We start from the raw sequence: 18,641 nt of genomic DNA, 5'->3' as shown, positions 1-18,641 counted from the left end.
TTTTCAGATGCTATATAAGCAAGAGGGCTGCAAGTAGTCTTCGTTGCTTTGTTTAACTTGCTCGTTTGTTGGATATGGCTCTACTGCCGTTTGGAACTGATCAAGTTCATCTCTGGATAAATAGGCTCGATTTCTTATCGTCAGAATGTTCAGATTTGTATCAGAGAAATCACCCGAAGCTAGATGTTGTAAGTCTGTAAGACATCTGTGAAGTAACTATCTGCGCTATTTTGTCTATGAGAATTACTAAGTTCAACAAACTTCTCAAAAGAATCAAATGCGAATGTAATGTAATGTCCCAACAAGGACATTACATTGTAAAAAGCACTCGAGTAGAGAGGAGTACAGTATCTTTAACAGGAAGAAGCTGACGAAAATCACCAAACAAATAGATAAAGAATCCATCAAACGGATCATCTTTCTCGGGGTTTATCTCCCCCAATCTTCTCTTGATCATGTAAAGCATTCTTGCACCAATCATTGACATTTCATCGATGATGATGAATTTGAGCGACTTCATTTCAATCTGGAATCTCTGTGCAGCTTCTCCATTTAGAGATCGAAATTTCGAACTAACGATAGCAAGACGAAGGAAAGAATGGATCGTAAAGCCATCAATATTGATCGCTGCTGCTCCACGTTTTAAAAAGAAACCTTTTAAAGCTTATTATTCTATAAAGATTCTTTATATTTGTTGTGTATCTAGTTAGCGATGACATTTACCTTTCGAAATTACCGTTTTAATGCTTGTCGTATTTTCTGACCACTAGATGACGCTTCTACACGTGCGTGCAGGAAGCAACTAACACTTGACTTTATGCATTCCTTGTCAACATTATGACTCAAAAATGATCTATACTGAAGAAAAACGCGATCTTCGTTTTGACCCCTATCTCCAGTTCTACAAAAATGAATCATTTTTGAGAGTTGAAATTTTAATCAGTTCATCCTTGAGTGATGATGAGTCGTCCTAGAAAGTTTCATCAAGATCGGACAACTCATTCTAGAGTTATAATGTTGACAAGGAATGCAGGAAGTCAAGTATTAGTCGTCACTTCGTTCCGACGATTAGGGAGCCCTATGTACAGTACAGTGTTGACTTCAGACATCTTTCTTATAGGAAATGTTTAGGAGGAAATATTTTCTTATAAAGGATTGGTTTGGCTCCCTGCTGGTGGGGGCTCCAGGCAATTGCCTTTTTTCCCCTTAGGGTAATGCGCCACTGACAATTGGTACGGAAAAAAATGTCTTTTTAGTGTCCACAAGCAGTGGCAGGTCGCACAGCTGCAAGAAGCGTCCGCTTGGGCCGGGCTGGCCGTGTGGATTTTTCTCGGGTTTTCCTCGTTTGTAACGTCTAAATAGGGGTCAGTTACCTTTAAAAGCCCTCCCAGAAGGCATTCCTCTAGGCAGATTGCTCAAGTGTTGTGTTGCCATAACTTAAACAAACTGATCTCTTGAAAACTGCAAACTGTGCAAACAAATGAAAAAGTTTAACCTGCTTGCGTTTGGTGTGGTTGGTGCTTTTTAGTGTTGTTTCTTTTTTGCAAAGAAAACGCTATAAAAAATATTCATGTATTATATTATTGTTTATGTTATAGAATAAGTTCCGTTTTATTGTGATTGCTGGTTATTACAATCAACAACAAGGACCCATTCAAAACAGTAAAATCCACTGCATTTAGTCGATTAGAATCATACCATCGAGTATTAAAACTGATTGATCAAGGCCGTGTTCAGTAACACAGAATGCTAAGAAATCTATTAATTCTTTTTTGTCTCTATGCCCTTACTTTTATAAATTTCTATTTGTATCCTTGTCTACTTTGGACTTTGTTTATTAATAGGACTTATTACACGTTTAGCAAATAGAGGAGATTTTAGTCAAAAATTTTGACTTTCTGATTATACAATTTTGGACTCAGGGGACCTTAAAACGTTGAGAAATGCATGCAAAAAAAGAAAAAATTAAAGGGTATTTTTTCTGTATATATGGATGTTAGTGTGTGGAGGGCACGATTTTGTTCACCCACTTTGAAGCTTAACTCCTGTGTCTTTTTTCGAAAATTTCTGAAATTTTTCAGGGAGGTTTGATGTCGTGGCGGAATCGTGGCTCGTTGGGATTGGTCAATAATGAATGTTCCACGATCCGTTAGATTTGAATGAGCGGCGGACCCGACAGAAAGCTACAGAAGAACGGAGACGCTGATTGATAGATCGCGGCCCGCCGTAGCGCTTACAAGGACAGTTTCAGGAGACGTCGTTTCATCTTTCTTCAGTGAGAGTTATCGTCTGGCTCGAGAAGAACGAATCGCCTGGCCTACGAGAGGTGGATTATACATCGCTAAGGACACCGGAAGTGCTTTTACATCGTAAGGTGCTTTCCTGAACGGACTTTTACGGGATAAGAACAATTAGCAATCATTGGCGCTCTGTTTTTGGACACCATTTATGGAATCTTTAAGTTTACAAACTTGACTTTTGTGTATTAGGGGAAATGATACTATTAAGGAGTGAATCTGCCGATCGGGAGTGTCCCGGCAACGAATCCGGGCGGAAAACCGTACTGGTAGGCTTCGTAAAATTAGTTTTTTATTTTTGTAACCACCCTGTGGGATCGGTCTGAAGGCGCGAATTTTTGTCTTTGGGATCAGCCATTTTTCTGTGTTGGGCTATGCCTGGACGTGTTTTCTAAATACTGTATTGTTAATATCCTTCTGTGTGTACTGTAACTAAACATTCGATTTTATTAAACTGTATCGGTCAATTATAAAGTGGTCTAGAGTTCTTTATGTCCATGACACCTACGATGTTTTCGTGAAAAGTTTGTTTCGGATATGTCGGATCTCGTCACTTATTCGTCACATCAATCGTCCTTATTGTAGTTATACCCACGATGGATATAACTATAATGGCCTTTAATAGTACCCACAGATTGAAACCATAAAAAAGAAAAAAAAAAAGAAAAAAGTGTGATGAAGTTGAAAAATGACAATACGTAATTATGTATATAAATTATAAATATTGAAATTGGATCTTTCATAGTGTAGAATATTTTACTGCGAGATTATATCATTGGATTATTTAGAATGAATTCAAATCATTCTAAGTGAACTTAATTCAAACTCGAATCACGTATATAGTTTCCAATTTTTTAAATATATTTTTATCCCAATATTACAAGAAGCTGTCATGAGATATAGTGATTATATGACGACGACAGGATGGCCGAGCGGTAAGATGGCAGCTGTGGCCAAGCGGTCTTCGTACCATGAACATTGGGAGGCTCGGACGCTGACCACGTGGAGTTTTCTGAGTTTTCTCACGTCTGTAACGCCTAAATAGGGGCCAGTTTCCCTTAAAAGACCTCCCGGAAGGCATCCCCCATAGGCAGATCGCCCAAGTGTTGCGTTATCATAACTAAAACAAACAAACAAACAAAACCGCTCTGAGGAACCGGGATCGATTCTGGAAGGGTCGAAAACCCCAGAGTTTTTAGGGAGCGATCCGTCCGGATAAATGACGGGCTCAGTTCTTCACTACTCGGCCTATCCATTGTGGACTTACTAAAAAGATCCACTTAATGCCTACAGGGCGGAGAGTTTAAAAAAGTGGCTATACGATAAGAGCGATTCACTCCCAATAAACGAAAACATCAATCAACTGATGAAAAATGACTAATTTCAAAAAATATATATTTTTTGAAATATTTTTACTATTTAATTATTAATACTTATAATTAATTTATATTAAAAATAATGATAATTTTCTAATACTTAAAACTTTGAGAGATGGCAGCACTGATTTTGTTTCGTTTATCTCAATGGGAAGTTAGCGCGTTCAATTTCATTTCGGAAGTTCCCGCTGTTCGAAAAAATTAAGGTTAGAATGTTTCTGTTTTTATTCATTCTAATATCTGTCAATGCAAATGCCAAATTTCGTGTCAATTTTTAATGTTTATAAAACTAGAAATATATTTTGGTTTAACGTATTTAATTTTTAAGTCAGTTTAAAAAAGTATTACATTAATCAATTTCATATGGAAAGAATTAGTTAAAAACTAAAAAACTTTGTCATTTGGGTTGAAGTTGTAATTTGATTTTAATTGATTATGATAAGTATTGATATTAACTATATGAACATGAATTCTTTTAGTAGTTTGTCATTTATTATTATTATTAAATGAAACTTCGTCTTCGAACTTTTAATCTTCGTATTTTTTTAATACAAAAGTTCAAATCGTTGATCTGCATTTTTTACTTTTAGTTTATTTAACAGTTTGCTTAATGTCTTAAGAGTTTTTGTAACTATTTTCGAACAATCTGTTAATCGAATGATACCTATGTTGTTCGATGTTGATGTACTGTACATTCGATTAACAGAATTCTTACTATGAGTAAAAACTGAAAATATTGACTTATTTATACTATACATAGGATTGTCATAAGTTTACCTACTCAATAATGGGACATCTTGTGTCCTTGGACCATTGGGAGAATGGTAGTTGGTTGAATTAAGACAGTATTCTTGCTTTAAAGTATCTTAATACATCTGATCAACTGTGTCAATTGATGTTTTGGTGGTGTTATGTTCCAAAACAATTTATGGCTTGTGAGTTTCTTGGTCAATTGAATCATGTATCATTGATATTAATATGATTGATTTTTGTTTTACAACAAAAACTAATATATAGTGATGTAACGAATAATATATTCGGCCTCAACCGAATACCGAATATTCGGCCAGGAGTGTTGCCGAATGGCCAAATATTCGGCCAAACTATTCGGCTTGATTAACGCACATATAAAAATTAGCGCACAAACCTCATTATGCAAGGATCGCGCACCCTGCTCTCTATTGGCCCGCTGTCACTACGATTTTTTCTTCCATTAGGTCTAAATTATTTAAATTAATTAATTAAATTATAATTATTAAAGTTAATATGAGATGGAGCCTAACGTCTACCTCTAGTGCCAAATTGGTTTATAATTTATGTAATAGCCGTAAATAGCCCGATATGATTCGGCAGTTGTTGGTATTTGGATGTAAGTTATAACTTACATCCAAATACCAAGTTCTTTTATTTGCAATCGATCATTTTAACTCTTTAATTAAACACTAAAATTTTGTTTTTACTACGTATTTGTAGACTGAATAGTACACTAAGGATATACTTTAGTGGTGACATAATATGGTCTAGTTTCTCCCCAGTTGTGGAACGGTTCAAATATATTATTGGGGAGTTTCTATTTGTGAAGTTTTGTGATATTTTGTTGCTATTGTTTTTGTCAATTTTTTTAAAATTAACATGATTTCAAATGTTATCTTTTGTATATAATGAAAAATGCTCATTCTTTGCTTTATATATAAAATAAATTATATATTAGTTACTCATCTTCTAGAAATAGATAAATAATTCTTTCATTAAATACGATAAGTTCCAATAAAACGTTTCGTAACTCATTTTAAAATATCGTATAAATATTAAAATATATGCGAATACGAATATAACTTAATTAACTAAACAATAACATTAATGCCCAATACATTCTAACCTACACACCATCAATGCCATATCGGGCTAGATAAAGGCTATATTATTATTTAACTACGAAATAATTTAATACTAGAGTTAGATGCTATTTCTTATTAACTTTAATAATTATAGTTTAATGTTCAGCATTAATAAAAGTTACAAAAATGATTAATTTATTGTGTTTTTGTTATTTCTTACTCCTGTTTTTAGGTATTCGGTATTCGGCCGAATAGTAATTAAATATTCGGTATTCGGCTGAATAGTGATTTAAATATTCAGTATTCGGCCGAATAGTGAAAAATAGGCCGAATACCGGGTAATAACTGAATATTCGTTACATCACTACTAATATAGCTTCCTTCTGAAATCCATCTTTTGTTAGGTAGGAATTGTGAAGGTATTTCTCATTTGGGTGCTTTTTGTTAAAGGGATGCCAGAAGACGATCGTGAAAGACTGTCACATTTAAACAATTTAACCCGTGCGATTGTGCCGGCTTCGAGTAGCCCGCTTGACTGTTGGTGGCGTACTTGATGTTATATAGTTTTAGGGGGGTGTGGGCGCTTGCACCTCAGCACCCCATGGGGGTGCTGAGGTGCAAGCGACAGTGAGCATGGAGGTGCACGTCTACATGCAAAGCATGTAGAATACGTAGTATACTGATAGGTATTAACAACTGACCTTTGGAGACAAATAACTCATGAAGAGTTAACAATTCTGGAGATGGTGTGAAATCCCTCATTCACAGCTTGCATCTTGCTCATTGCTGTACATATTTGGCAGGTTTATTTGGATTATATTGACCAAAACTACAGCATCCTCTAAATGCTTGTATTTTTTCATCTATGGTCACAAATTCTCAACAGAAATTGTCAACAACAGCAAAATGTCAGGCCCATTATGGAGAATTTTATGAAGTTCATTTTCAGAAAGACACTTTCTAGCTCTAAAAAAGATAATTAAAGTTAATTCTAATTACATAAAAGAAAATAAAGCTGTTTGTATCAAAATTTATAAAACAAGGACAAAATATAACAATAAACAGTTTTAAAAATGTATAAATATACTTACATCAGGGGTGAGCAACCTTTTTAATCAACGGGCCAATTTAAATTTTAAAATTTTTTGGCGGGCCGCACATAAAGTAACACTTATTAATAATTTACAAAACTTTATTTATAATAAACATTAGAATAAAAAAATATAAAATTTAAAAAAAAAGTAAAGATTTTATATACAAATTTTAATGCAAAATAAAAACAAACAAGAAAAGAACAGAAAAACGAATTTACTTGAAATTTTTAATGAGAAATTTGGCACTGTTTTTTCGATACAAGCTGATCAATATCAGCCGGAATTGATGAGGTAGCTACACATACGCAGCATTCTAATCGTGCATCACTCAGTCTTGATCGGTGGTCATTTTTGATTAATTTCATGGTTGAAAATAATTGTTCGCAAACATACGTACTTCCGAACAGAGACATCATTTGCTTTGCATTTTTCATCAAAAGTGGAAATTTCTCAGAGCTCGCATAAGATTTATAAAAATTTTCGATGTTTACTGAGAAAAATACATTTTTTAAATTGGTATTATTCTGCATGTCAATCACTTCCATTTGAAAGTCTTCGGGAACTGTATCCACATCGATATTAAATGGCGAGGAAAACATTTTCATGGAAACCGCTGTCTTCTCAGCTTTGAACATTTGAAATCGTAATTGAAATTCGTTGATTAAAATGTCTATATATTGTGCGCATTTTTGAGAAGTAGTAACGTTTTCTTTTTCTAAATGTGGAAAGTGAGACACATTATTCTGCAAAAGATGCTGTTTCTACAATTTTAATTTGTGCTCAAAACCCCGAATTTTATCATACAAATTGTGAATAAACCAGTGGCGTGTCGTGACATTTGATAGGGAAGCTGTGTTTCTGTAAGAAGCCGACTTACAGGGGCAATCAATTAATTGCGCGTCAGGGCCCGTTCGTATTCGTTTGTTCAATAAGCCAGTAAAAACCGTATACTTCTTTAAATGTATTTTTAATAGATTATCCGACGTACTTAATAAATAGAAAGTTCAATATAATTACCTCCGTTATTAGATTCAATAAATTCCCTATGCCCTCTAAATGCCAATTCTCGCTTTGAGAAAAAACATATAACATCTATTAATTTAGATATACCTATTAATCGTAATTATCTCATTATAATTTTCAATATTTATTTTATATTGTCTATCAATGTTAAATTCTATTACACTTTGATTTCCAAATTGCTTCAATTTTACGAAAGAATCGTCATTCGTCAAAAATGTTATCGTCAAAATGTCGAAATTTTTTTGTCGACGTATTTATATTTAATTTAGGCATTGGTCTTTTTCTTTTAATAATGTTTTCTTTTCCATTATACGGTCTTGAGCCAAAACTTCTTTTTTAAAATAAATTTTTGAATCACTAGCCACGATATAAGGGCTAAAATTAAAATTATCAGAAAAACTTACTTGGTAAAACAAAATGTATGATGAATATACATACCCAGTACAAAAAATTCTTCAATTGTACAAATATACTTTTAAAGAAACTTATAATTAAATATAACTTTGTGAAGAAACGTACATAAAAATAACAAAATATTCTTTACTTTTTAAATCTTAAAACAATTCACTTACAAGTTAGTGAAATAGCTCCCTACGAGTGGCTAATGAATGGAATCAGAGACGGTCCAGGTAGGTGTGTGCGTGCCAAATCCCGAGGGTGCCGATACCGGTCAATGTCAAATGCCTCTTTTGTCGCATCACTAGTATATTTCAAAGGACGCGACAGGGTTGTTGTAGATTTTAAACGTTTCTCACCATAGCTGTAAAAATCTAAATATGTTAAACTTAACAGATTGTCCGTCGTTCGTTTTCTAACTAATTCGTTTTAGAACGAGTGTTCACGGAAATTTCCAAAATTTACAACTTTTCCGTCACTCTCATTGAACTGGAAAAATTTCTGTCTTTATTACATCTAATATTACGAAGAGATCAGACCCCACTGTACTCGGCAAGAGATTGGTTCGGTTAAGCTTCTGTTTAAGTAAAATTTTGGCTCTTTCATCAGGGTTTTATATATGTTTCTAATTCCCTAATCGCTTAATTATTTTATTATTTTAACTACTACTTAAGTAGAAATAAGTTGAAACCGGTTACTTTGTACTTGAATATCTGTAGTCTTGGGAAAACAGTGGAAAGACAAATTTTTGTGACAACGGATATATAAATCGTAAATTTAAGGAAAATAAATTCTAGAGCTTTTTTTTGTACCATTGTATGTCTCATTCATTAAATTTGGTTGTAAATGATGCTGCCAAAGTAACAGTTAATTTTTTAACACTGTACTAGAATTGTACACGTTTTTTCTGCATCCCCTTACAGATGGGACATACTAAATCGTAATATCACCGGTTTAACATTGAAATCCGTAAGTAATATAAGATGGGAGAGCGGAATAAACGCAGAATAAATATATCAAATATTTTAATGGATTTTTTTAAAACTCCTTTTTTAAAACAGAACTATCATAAAAACATGCTAGTAAACTCCTATCGGTTGGGTTAAGTTATACATCTAGTCTGGGGTGAGCAACCGTTTTTATAACATGGGCCAGAATAAATTTTACGTTTTTTTCCGCGGGCCGTAGTAGTCAATTGACGCCTTCTTGTGACTTGTAATGTTTTTAGTCTGCAAATATGAAATAAATAAATAAAAAGTTAATTACTACATTTATTTTTCTTATCGTTTTCGAAAATTACAAAGAATTGGAAAAATAACTATTAATTAGTTATTTTTCCAATTTAATAATCTATTAAAGATCTTGCGGGCCGGATAGAAACTTTTCGCGAGCCGTAGCTGGCCCGCGGGCCAGGGGTTGCCCGCCGTTGATCTAGTCTGCTCATGATTCACATAATCGGGCGAGGGTGGCCGAATATCTAGCAGGCAGCTAACAGCCCACAACCGCTTCGGGATATAAAATGCTATCTTTACTGCGTGTGTTGCTTCTACCAGCTAAACCGTGACGTTGGTGCTCTGTAAAGCGCATGCGCCAATGCCTATAATCTGGCTGCTTGGAAGTTGACAGGCAGGCGGCTAACAGCCCACAACCGCTCCGGGATATAAAGTCGGACTCTTTACGTGTGTGTCGCTTCTACCAGCTAAACCGGGTGAGGTTGGTGCACTGTAAACCGCATGTGCTAATGCCTATATAATCTGGCTGATTAGAAACTGACCCAGTTTCGACATTCCTTCCACCACTGAATTATTCGAATATACAATAGCAATCTTATTGTTTTTTTTCACATGTAGTATAGAAATTTGTAAAAGATACATAATGCAGTTATAATAAAATATTAATTTTAATTAATTCAAAGTATGTTAAAATATGAAAATTTATATTTTATAAAATACAAGGGAAGGTCATTGGAAGGTGGAAGCGGCGCTTCCATCGCTTCCAATGACGGCACGCCACTGGAATAAACTGTCCTTTGCCTTGAAGTTTCACATTAAGATCATTGAGATGCTGAGTCATGTCGATAAGAAACCCAAAATCACACATCCATTCTTTATTACCAAAATGAGGAAAGTCATATCCCTTCATATCCAAGAACAATTGTATTACGATTTTTAAGTTGTATACTTTTTTAGCATTGCACCTCTACTAAGCCAACGTACTTCGGTATTAAAGACCACGTCGCCATATTCAGTTTCTAAATCTTTCAGGAATTCTTTAAATTCACGGTGATTTAACACGCGCAACTTTATAAAATTGATTAGTTTAATTATTGGTACTGTGACATTTGGCAAACTCAATCTTTTTGCACACAAATTTTCCTGGTGAATTATGCAGTGGTTAACGAATATTTCCCTTCCTGTGACCTTAATGTCTTGAAATAGCCTTCCCGATACTCCTACCTCAGGGCTTGATATTGCTCGTGCTCCATTTGTCGATATGCCAATAATCTTTTCTAATAAAATTGAAAAATTTTCCAACACAGACTTTAGTTCATCGCACAGGTCTTTGCCGGTTGTAGTCCCTTGCATTGGAATCAGTGAACAGAATTCTTCAGTAATATTAAATTTGGTGTCAATACCATGTATAAATATAGCCAGTTGTGCTGTATTGCTAATATCGCAACTCTCATCAAGTGCCAAAGAACAGTATTCGAATTTTGCAATGCGTTCACGAAGCGTTGTTGCTATGTTCTCGGACAAGTTTTCAATTCTCCTTGCAATAGTGAATCTTGATAAACTAGTGTTTGAAATAATATTTATTTTATCAGGAAATGCTATTTCTGCAACAGCAGTCAGACATTTTTTTATCATCTCTCCATCCGCAAAGGGTTTCATTTTTTTTGCCAGTGTTTGACTGACAACAAAACTTGCCTTTACTGCCGTATTTGATAAAATAGCTTGATTTTTAAAAATAGCCTGTTGGTTTCCCAAGTTTTTCTTTATTTGATTAAACTTATCTATCCGGAGTTGTCCTGTTAAGTTTTTCTATTGTTGTTCATGTTTTGTATTGTAATGCCTTTTTATGTTATATTCTTTTAATGTCGACACAGTCTCTGAGCATATTAAGCATACAGCTTTATCTTTGATGAAAGTGAAAAAATAATCAAATTTCCATTTTTCTTGGAAATGCCTGTGCTCATTCGCAACCTTCCGTTTTTTTGTTTGCTTTTCTGACATGCTATTATGGATTAAAAATTTGAAAGTTAAAAAAATCTGTAGGAAAACTTAATTTTGAATAAAAAAAACTAATATTACCTTTTTAACAATAATATTGCACTCACGCCTTTCAAGAAACAAGAATTGCTAAAATTGCTAGTTAACAGCTTACCAGTCTGACTGACTGTGTGACAGAAGCAAACACAAACAAGCACAGACGCGGCGCGTTCGTATTGCATGTTTAAACAAGTTGCCGACAAGTGAGTAACTCATCACAAAAAATTGTTTCGGTTTAGTATGTACTACCATTTTATTATAATTAATTTTATAACAATATATTAATGGGAGAAAGTCGATAAAATAAATTCAATTTTAGAAATGCTTGGCGGGCCGCATACACATGTTTAACAGGCCACAAGTGGCCCGTGGGCCGCGTGTTGCTCATCCCTGACTTACATGATTGTGTATATGTCACTATGTATGCCTAGGAGACATGCTTTTTATAAGAAATATATCAATTCAATTTTAAAATGCAAATGAATAGGATGTCTCTAAATGAAAGACAAGATGCTCAATGAATAGATAGGTGATCTTAAATGTTTATGCAAAAATATTGACATATGTCTGGGTGATGCATATACTTGTCTGCTACAGGGTTAAGTTAATTAATGACACAAAATAAAGTACATTACATTTTAACTGTAATTATAATAACAAAATAAATTTTAAACCAATTAAAGTACTAATATTACTTCGTTTTTGTCATATTGGTTACTAGTCACCCTTTTGAGCATTTCTTTTTTACAAACTTGTAAAATTCTGCATGACTTAAGTTCACATTACAAAACACGCGAAGAATAGATTCCACAGAACGAGAGAAACGAATTTTTGTGATAGAAACTATCTATATCCAATCTGCCCATTGCTCTATATCAAATTATTTTACAGAGCCATTGTTGCTTGGAATGGCAAAAATGTTTATTAAACCTGACTTCTGCTTTTTATGTTTTGTTTCCTTAAAAAGCTTGATGCACTTCTGATGTATATGTATTCCATTCAATTATCAATCTGATAGTTTTTTTTGAATTGTATAATCTCTAGATAAACTGATTGAAATACATGTTTGAATTTCTCATATCTATGTTTCTTTCTTAGAGATAAAGAAGGAACATTTTTGACAGATAACCGATTCAGAATATTGTTTTTATACATTCACTCAAAGAATAATGTGTGTAATGGACAAAATGACAATTCTATTGCAGTCTGGGAGCGATACACTCCAAATATAGGTGACGGTGGGTGGTGTCAATGGCAGCACATGCAATGGCCATTACTACACTAAATGTTCCTTACTCAAGTCTTCAAATGGTACAGACAGATGCGGGGGTCTGTAACAATGACATCACCTGTGTCTGGACGATGGACAATGATATGGTTGGCTGTGTGCATGCTTGTTGGAGGACCATGTGATCCTTTCAGCTAGTGATCTGCTGAGGGTGTCCTGAGCCTAAGTGCAGTGTGTGTGAGCTCTCTCGTCTACTGGTCTCAACATCACAGTGTTGTCACAATGGTCTATTTGACAAGATGACCATCTGGCTTTTCTTCAACCTGACAATCCTTTCCCATTCAAACTCAGTTAGTTGTTCATGTGGTCTTTGATTGTGATGTAAAGACATTTCTAGTGATAGTGTCCCTTTGAAACAGGTAAACTACAGACAGAATGCCTTTGCATGCTTTTTTCTAGGCTAAGGGGGGGACACTTTAATGTTTTCTGTTGGGCATTATGCAATGAGCCATCATGCTATGACTAATCATATCCATATCTGCTTGAGACTTATCTGCATGCCAAGTTTCTCAGCAATGTGACAACTCCTTGGTGTGCAAATTTTTATGGCAATGAGTTTATGTGAATAAAAATATTTTTCTTGAAAACGATTTTTTTTACTGAATAGACACATTAATATTTAAATAAACACACAAACTTGATTAGAACAAGATTGAATGAGTTAAGAAACATACTATACTAATATTCTATGATTAAAAAAATAGTCAAAAACACAAAAGAAATAATAGAAGTCAGTTGACTGCTAGCAAGCATTCTTGGAATAGGCTCAATTCAGGCATTCTAGTGTTAACCCTTGTACTACCTAGTGACATATTTTTTACAAAATTAATTGTAATATTTTCTTTTTTAGGCTTTTAACCCATAAAGTCCATTTCATAGCAAAATGCTGTGTATCTCATGAGACATGCTCTGTCCATACTTTCAGAAAATATCTTTTATTAAAGTCCACCAATGAACATGTGGATAAAACCATTGAACACTTTTAGCTCGTGATGGAATTGTGGCTGGAAAGTAAACACTTATGGAATTGCTTTGAAGTGCCAAGCTTATCTTTGCCAAAGAGAAGCTCCCAAGAAAAAAATTTTACTTGGAATGATATTTTTTTACATCTCATGTTTTACTTTGGATATCAATTGTTTTATTATTATGTTGGGTTAAGTTAGATATACTCGGTTAACACCGGTGGCTAAGTACTATGCCAGACCAAAGTCAAGGCATAGTAACCAAAACAGAAATTAAAGAAGTGTATCAGTGTGTGTGTCTGTATTCAGGAATTTTCTCACAATATGACATGTATTCAATATAGTGGCCTTCTGTAGAGTGATATATGTGTTTCTATTCAATTCTAATGTGCCCAGGCTTTTGTGTAGTGTGTGTGGTATGACACCTGTAGAGGAGAGAACAACAGGTACAGGAGGGTCTAATGATGTGTTCACTTGTTTATAATCAATCAGCGCAAATCGCAACCGTCAATCTCGTAACGGTCAAATCGTAACGGTCAACTCTTTGATAACAGGTGCGTGTCTGGGAATTGTAACGGATAAGTTACGGCGGCGCTGATCGATTATAAACAAGTGAACACATCATTAGACCCTCCTGTACAATAAGCACCCTATCCATCCTCCACAGATGCCTTATTTCCTGGGCGAGTTCTGTGTACTTGCTAATTTTTTCAGTGCATGCGTTTTGTATATTGTGAGTGTTTGGAATGGATATGTCTATAATGTATGTGATTTTATTGTGTTTGTCAATGAGTGTGATGTCTGGTCTGTTGTGGTAAATTGTTTTATCTGTGATTATGGCTCTGTCGTAGTACATTTTGTGCGTGTTGTTTTCCAAAACTGTCTGTGGAATGTATTTGTAGTATGGTTCGTGGATGTCTACTAATTTGTGTTTGTTTGCAAGCTCTTGGTGTATTATATTTGCTACTTGGTTATGTCTGTGTAAATAATCTGTCTGTGCCAAGAGCTTGCAACCAGAGGTGATGTGTCGTATAGTTTCTGGCATGATGTGACATTTTCTGCATGTGTCATTTGTGAGTGTTGCATCTTTGAGTATGTGTTTTCTGTAGTTTTTAGTATTTATGACCTGATCCTGTATTATTATTATTATTGTACAGGTTAATAATGCTTACGCATCTTCCTGTGCCCAAACTTTTTTTCTCCATTCTGTTCTGTCTCAACAATCCTCCTCTGTCAGTCCTTTGTACTTCATAGCTTTCGTTACTTCCTTTATTCATGTAGTCTGCGACCTTCCTCTCCTCGTTTTGCCTGTCGGAATCCATTTCAATATCTGTTGTGGTAGTCTACCTTCTTCCGTCCTCCGAACATGGCCAAACCAAGTTAATTGTTTGTTATGGATATAGTTGACTATAGAGTTTTGATAATCCGTTTTTTCCTAATTTCCTCATTTCTTACTTTATCTAGTTTTGAACATCGAGCAGATTTTCTCAAAAAGTCCATTTCTGTGGATTATAATTTAGGTTTAAATTTTGAATTTAATACCCACACTTCTGCTCCATATGTTATCACGCTTATAACTAATGATTTATATATGTTTATTTTTTACTCTGCCATTGCTGGTCCCAAGCCCGGATGAGAAAGGAAAAGGGGCGTGGAAGGAACTGGTAAACCACCATGCTATTTTTACCAGAACACTTCATGGCAAGCTACAAAGGAAGTTCTGTTATGGTGGATCCTCCAGGCTGCCTGATCACCTACCGGTTACTGGAGAAGAGCATAGTTTGTATCGCCTGTTCAATCAGACTTGGATGAAGTAGCAGGGTCAAACTCTGAGGAGCACCCTATGGCTGATACTCTTGATGAAAGGGTCAATCTGTGCTTCACAAAGAACAACATAAAAGTGGGAACTTGGAACGTAAGAGTAATGACCCTCAGCAGATTGGAGATAGTAAAGAAAGAAATGATAAGATGCAACTTTGACATTCTAGGAGTCAGTGAACTCCACTGGAAAGGGGATGGTTTCTTCCAATCTGATGATCACACTGTATATTTCTCGGGAAAGGATAACATCAGGCGTGAAAGCGTGGCATTTATAGTCAACAAAAAAGTCGTCAGGTGCATTAGTGGATATAATGCCAGTAATGAGAGAATCATCCTAATCAAAATCAACAGCAAACCCATGAATATAAACTTCATACAAGTTTATGTCCCCACGATAGACTCCACTGAAGAGGAAGTAGAAGCATTCTACAACAAACTTCACAACACAATTAAAACCATACCAAGGAAGGAAATGTTTTACGTTTTAGGAGATTTTAATGCCAAAGTGGGCACTGTTGAAGAACCACTCACTGTTGAAAAACATGGTCTTGGAGAGAGAAACAAGGCAGGAGACTGTTTAATACAATTTTGCCTGGAAAATGACATGATAATTATGAACACAATCTTTAAACAGCACAAGAGGCATCTATACACTTGGACCTCTCCAAGTGGACAATACAGAGATCAAATTGATTATGTATTGTGTCAGAAAGAGTGGAGAAGCTCCATTACTGTAGTCAAAACATTATCGGGTACTGACTGCAACTCAGACCATCAGCTACTCATGGCAAAGATGAAACTGAGGCTGTGCAGTTTCAAACCTACTAATCCAACAAAAAGGGTTGATGTGGAGAAAGTAACTACAGCATATGCTGTAGAAGTCAAGAACAGATTTGAAGCACTTTGCTGCGATGATAATAACTCGGAGGATCTGTGGAGGAAAATAAAACAAAATGTGTTAATAGCTGCTGAGATCACAGTTCCGTACAAAACAAAGAAGAAAAACAAAAAATGGTTAATGGAGGAGACACTGAAAATCGGAGAAAAAAGAAAAAGATGGCAAGCAAAAGCTAATGCCATGATTGATGAGTTCAAGAAGTTGAACAATGACTTCTAAAAGGCAGCATGCAAAGACAAGGAGGCTTTCCTTATCAGGAAATGTCAATTCTTTGAAGAAGAAAGCAAGAAAGGCCACACCAGGCCAATGTTCAAGGAGATTAAAGAGTTAAGATCAAATGTTAAAGCCAAAAAAGGAATGATCAAAAACAAGAATGGGATTGTACTACACGATCAACCGGATATAAAAGAAAGATGGTGGGAATATGTGACTGAACTATTCCCACCATCTCAACAGTCAATAGAACAGATCCTACAAACCCTTGCAAACAAGATGAGATACAAGAGCCATGCATCTTAGAATGTGAAGTTCTAAAGTCTGTGGAAGCACTGTCACAAGGAAAAGCACCAGGAATTGATGGAATCTCAATAGAACTTCTCAAAGCAGTGTCTGTCAAGATTCTGATAAAACTTTGCTAAGGGATATGGTCATCAGTATGTTGGCTAACTGACTGGAAGAGATCCATCTTCATACCTTTGTTTAAGAAGGGTGACTACAAGGACTGTTCAAACTATCACATGATTGCTCTGATATCGCATGCTAGCAAAATTCTTCTCAAAATAATACAGCACAGGATTCAACAGTTTGTTGACTGGGAGCTACCTGTAGAACAAACAGGATTCAGGAAAGGCAGAGGAACAAGGAAGGGATCATGGATCATATAGCAAACATCAGATGGATAATGGAAAAAGCAATAGAATTTCAGAAAGATGTCTACATGTATTTTATTGATTACAGTAAAGCTTTTGACTGTGTAGACCTCAATAAAATGTGGAAAACACTGAAGGACATGGACCTCCCTGATCACATCATCAATCTATTTCAAGCACTCTATCACAACCAAGAAGCAACAGAGAGAACAGTCTATGGTGACACAAACTGGCTAATAGTGGACAGAGGAGTCAGGCAAGGATGCATCCTTTCATCTTCACTGTTTAATATATATACAGAGATGATTTTCAAGAGGTCAGCCTCTCAAGATACAGACCTTGGTTTCCACGTAGGAGGCAAGGTCATCAATAATTTAAGGTATGCAGATGATACAACTTTACTAGCAGAGTTGGAAGATCTGGTCACTTTAATCAAGAGCATAAAAGACTAGAGTGAGAAGATGGGCCTGAAGCTCAACATTCAAAAGACCAAGGTCATGACGACAGCTGAACTGCATGGGAAAGTGACAATAGATGACTACAAACTAGAGCAGGCGTGGCCAACAGTTTTTGCCCCTGGGCTGAATTGGAAAGAAAAATTTTTTTGCGGGCCGAAAGAAATATTAAAATTAAAAAATGTTAAACACAAAAACGTTTCATTTAAGTAAATAAATGTTTAAATATATTAGTATTATATTTCTAGCAAAGCACACGAATTACTAAGTTAAATTGAATATCATCCATATGTCTTGAATTACTGTCTAACATACATTAAGATAAATATTAATATTTTAAATTTATCATTTTGTTTTATTCTGGCACTATCACACAGATGAGTACAAAAGTTGTAAATTTCTACAATGGAAGTTTTTTAAAAAATAAATAAGTATCGCGAATCCATTCAACCAATTATTGGAAGTTAAGTAGCTAATATTGAAAGATTAATCGCAGGCCGGATCCGGCCCGCGGGCCGTATGTTGGCCATGACTGAACTAGAGATTGTGGATGACTTCATCTTTCTTGGTTCAAAGTTAAGCAGAACAGGAGCATGCACAGAGGAGTTTAAGTGAAGGTTAACCTTGAGCCGCACCTCTCTAACCAAGATGGACAACATCTGGAAAAACCGAGATATCACAATATCTACTAAGGCCAGACAGGTCCAGGCAATTGTGTTTCCAATCACAACCTATGGTTGTGAAAGCTGGACAGTAAGAAAAAGTGAGAGAAGAAGGATAGATGCATTTGAACTTTGGTGTTGGCAGTGGATCCTCTGAATCCTGTGGACAGATAGAACAACTAATGAAGAAGTCCTAGATAAAATTCAACCACAAATCTTGGAGGCAATGATTGCACACTTGAGGTTAAAGTTCTTTGGTCACATCATTCGTGCTGACTCCCTGGAAAAATAGATCATTCTGGGAATGGTAGAGGGACATAGGAAAAGGGGAAGGCAATGTACCAAGAGGATGTATAATATCAAAGCAGATACCAGCCTGGAACTCAAATATCC

At 35.3% G+C, this 18,641-nt stretch overlaps 2 protein-coding genes across 2 annotated transcripts in view; both read left to right on the top strand.

The window, feature by feature from the left end:
* Positions 1-3,775: 3,775 nt before the first annotated feature.
* The window catches only part of tapas, a 191,314-nt gene continuing 176,448 nt past the window's right edge, over positions 3,776-18,641 (top strand). Inside the window, exon 1 of the mRNA XM_067267916.1 lies at positions 3,776-3,879. The gene's annotated coding sequence lies outside the window, so the exon portion shown is untranslated. The remainder of the gene's footprint in view (positions 3,880-18,641) is intronic.
* On the top strand, positions 15,387-16,481 carry LOC136973213 (craniofacial development protein 2-like). The gene has a single exon (XM_067267914.1). The coding sequence runs from the start codon at positions 15,387-15,389 to the stop codon at positions 16,479-16,481; it is 1,095 nt and encodes a 364-aa protein (XP_067124015.1).

The sequence above is a fragment of the Centruroides vittatus genome, unplaced genomic scaffold, assembly GCF_030686945.1.
Source record: "Centruroides vittatus isolate TY-2023 unplaced genomic scaffold, ASM3068694v2 contig_3118, whole genome shotgun sequence".
NCBI classification, from domain to species: Eukaryota; Metazoa; Arthropoda; class Arachnida; order Scorpiones; family Buthidae; genus Centruroides; species Centruroides vittatus.
This window is presented reverse-complemented; position numbering and strand designations above follow the sequence as displayed.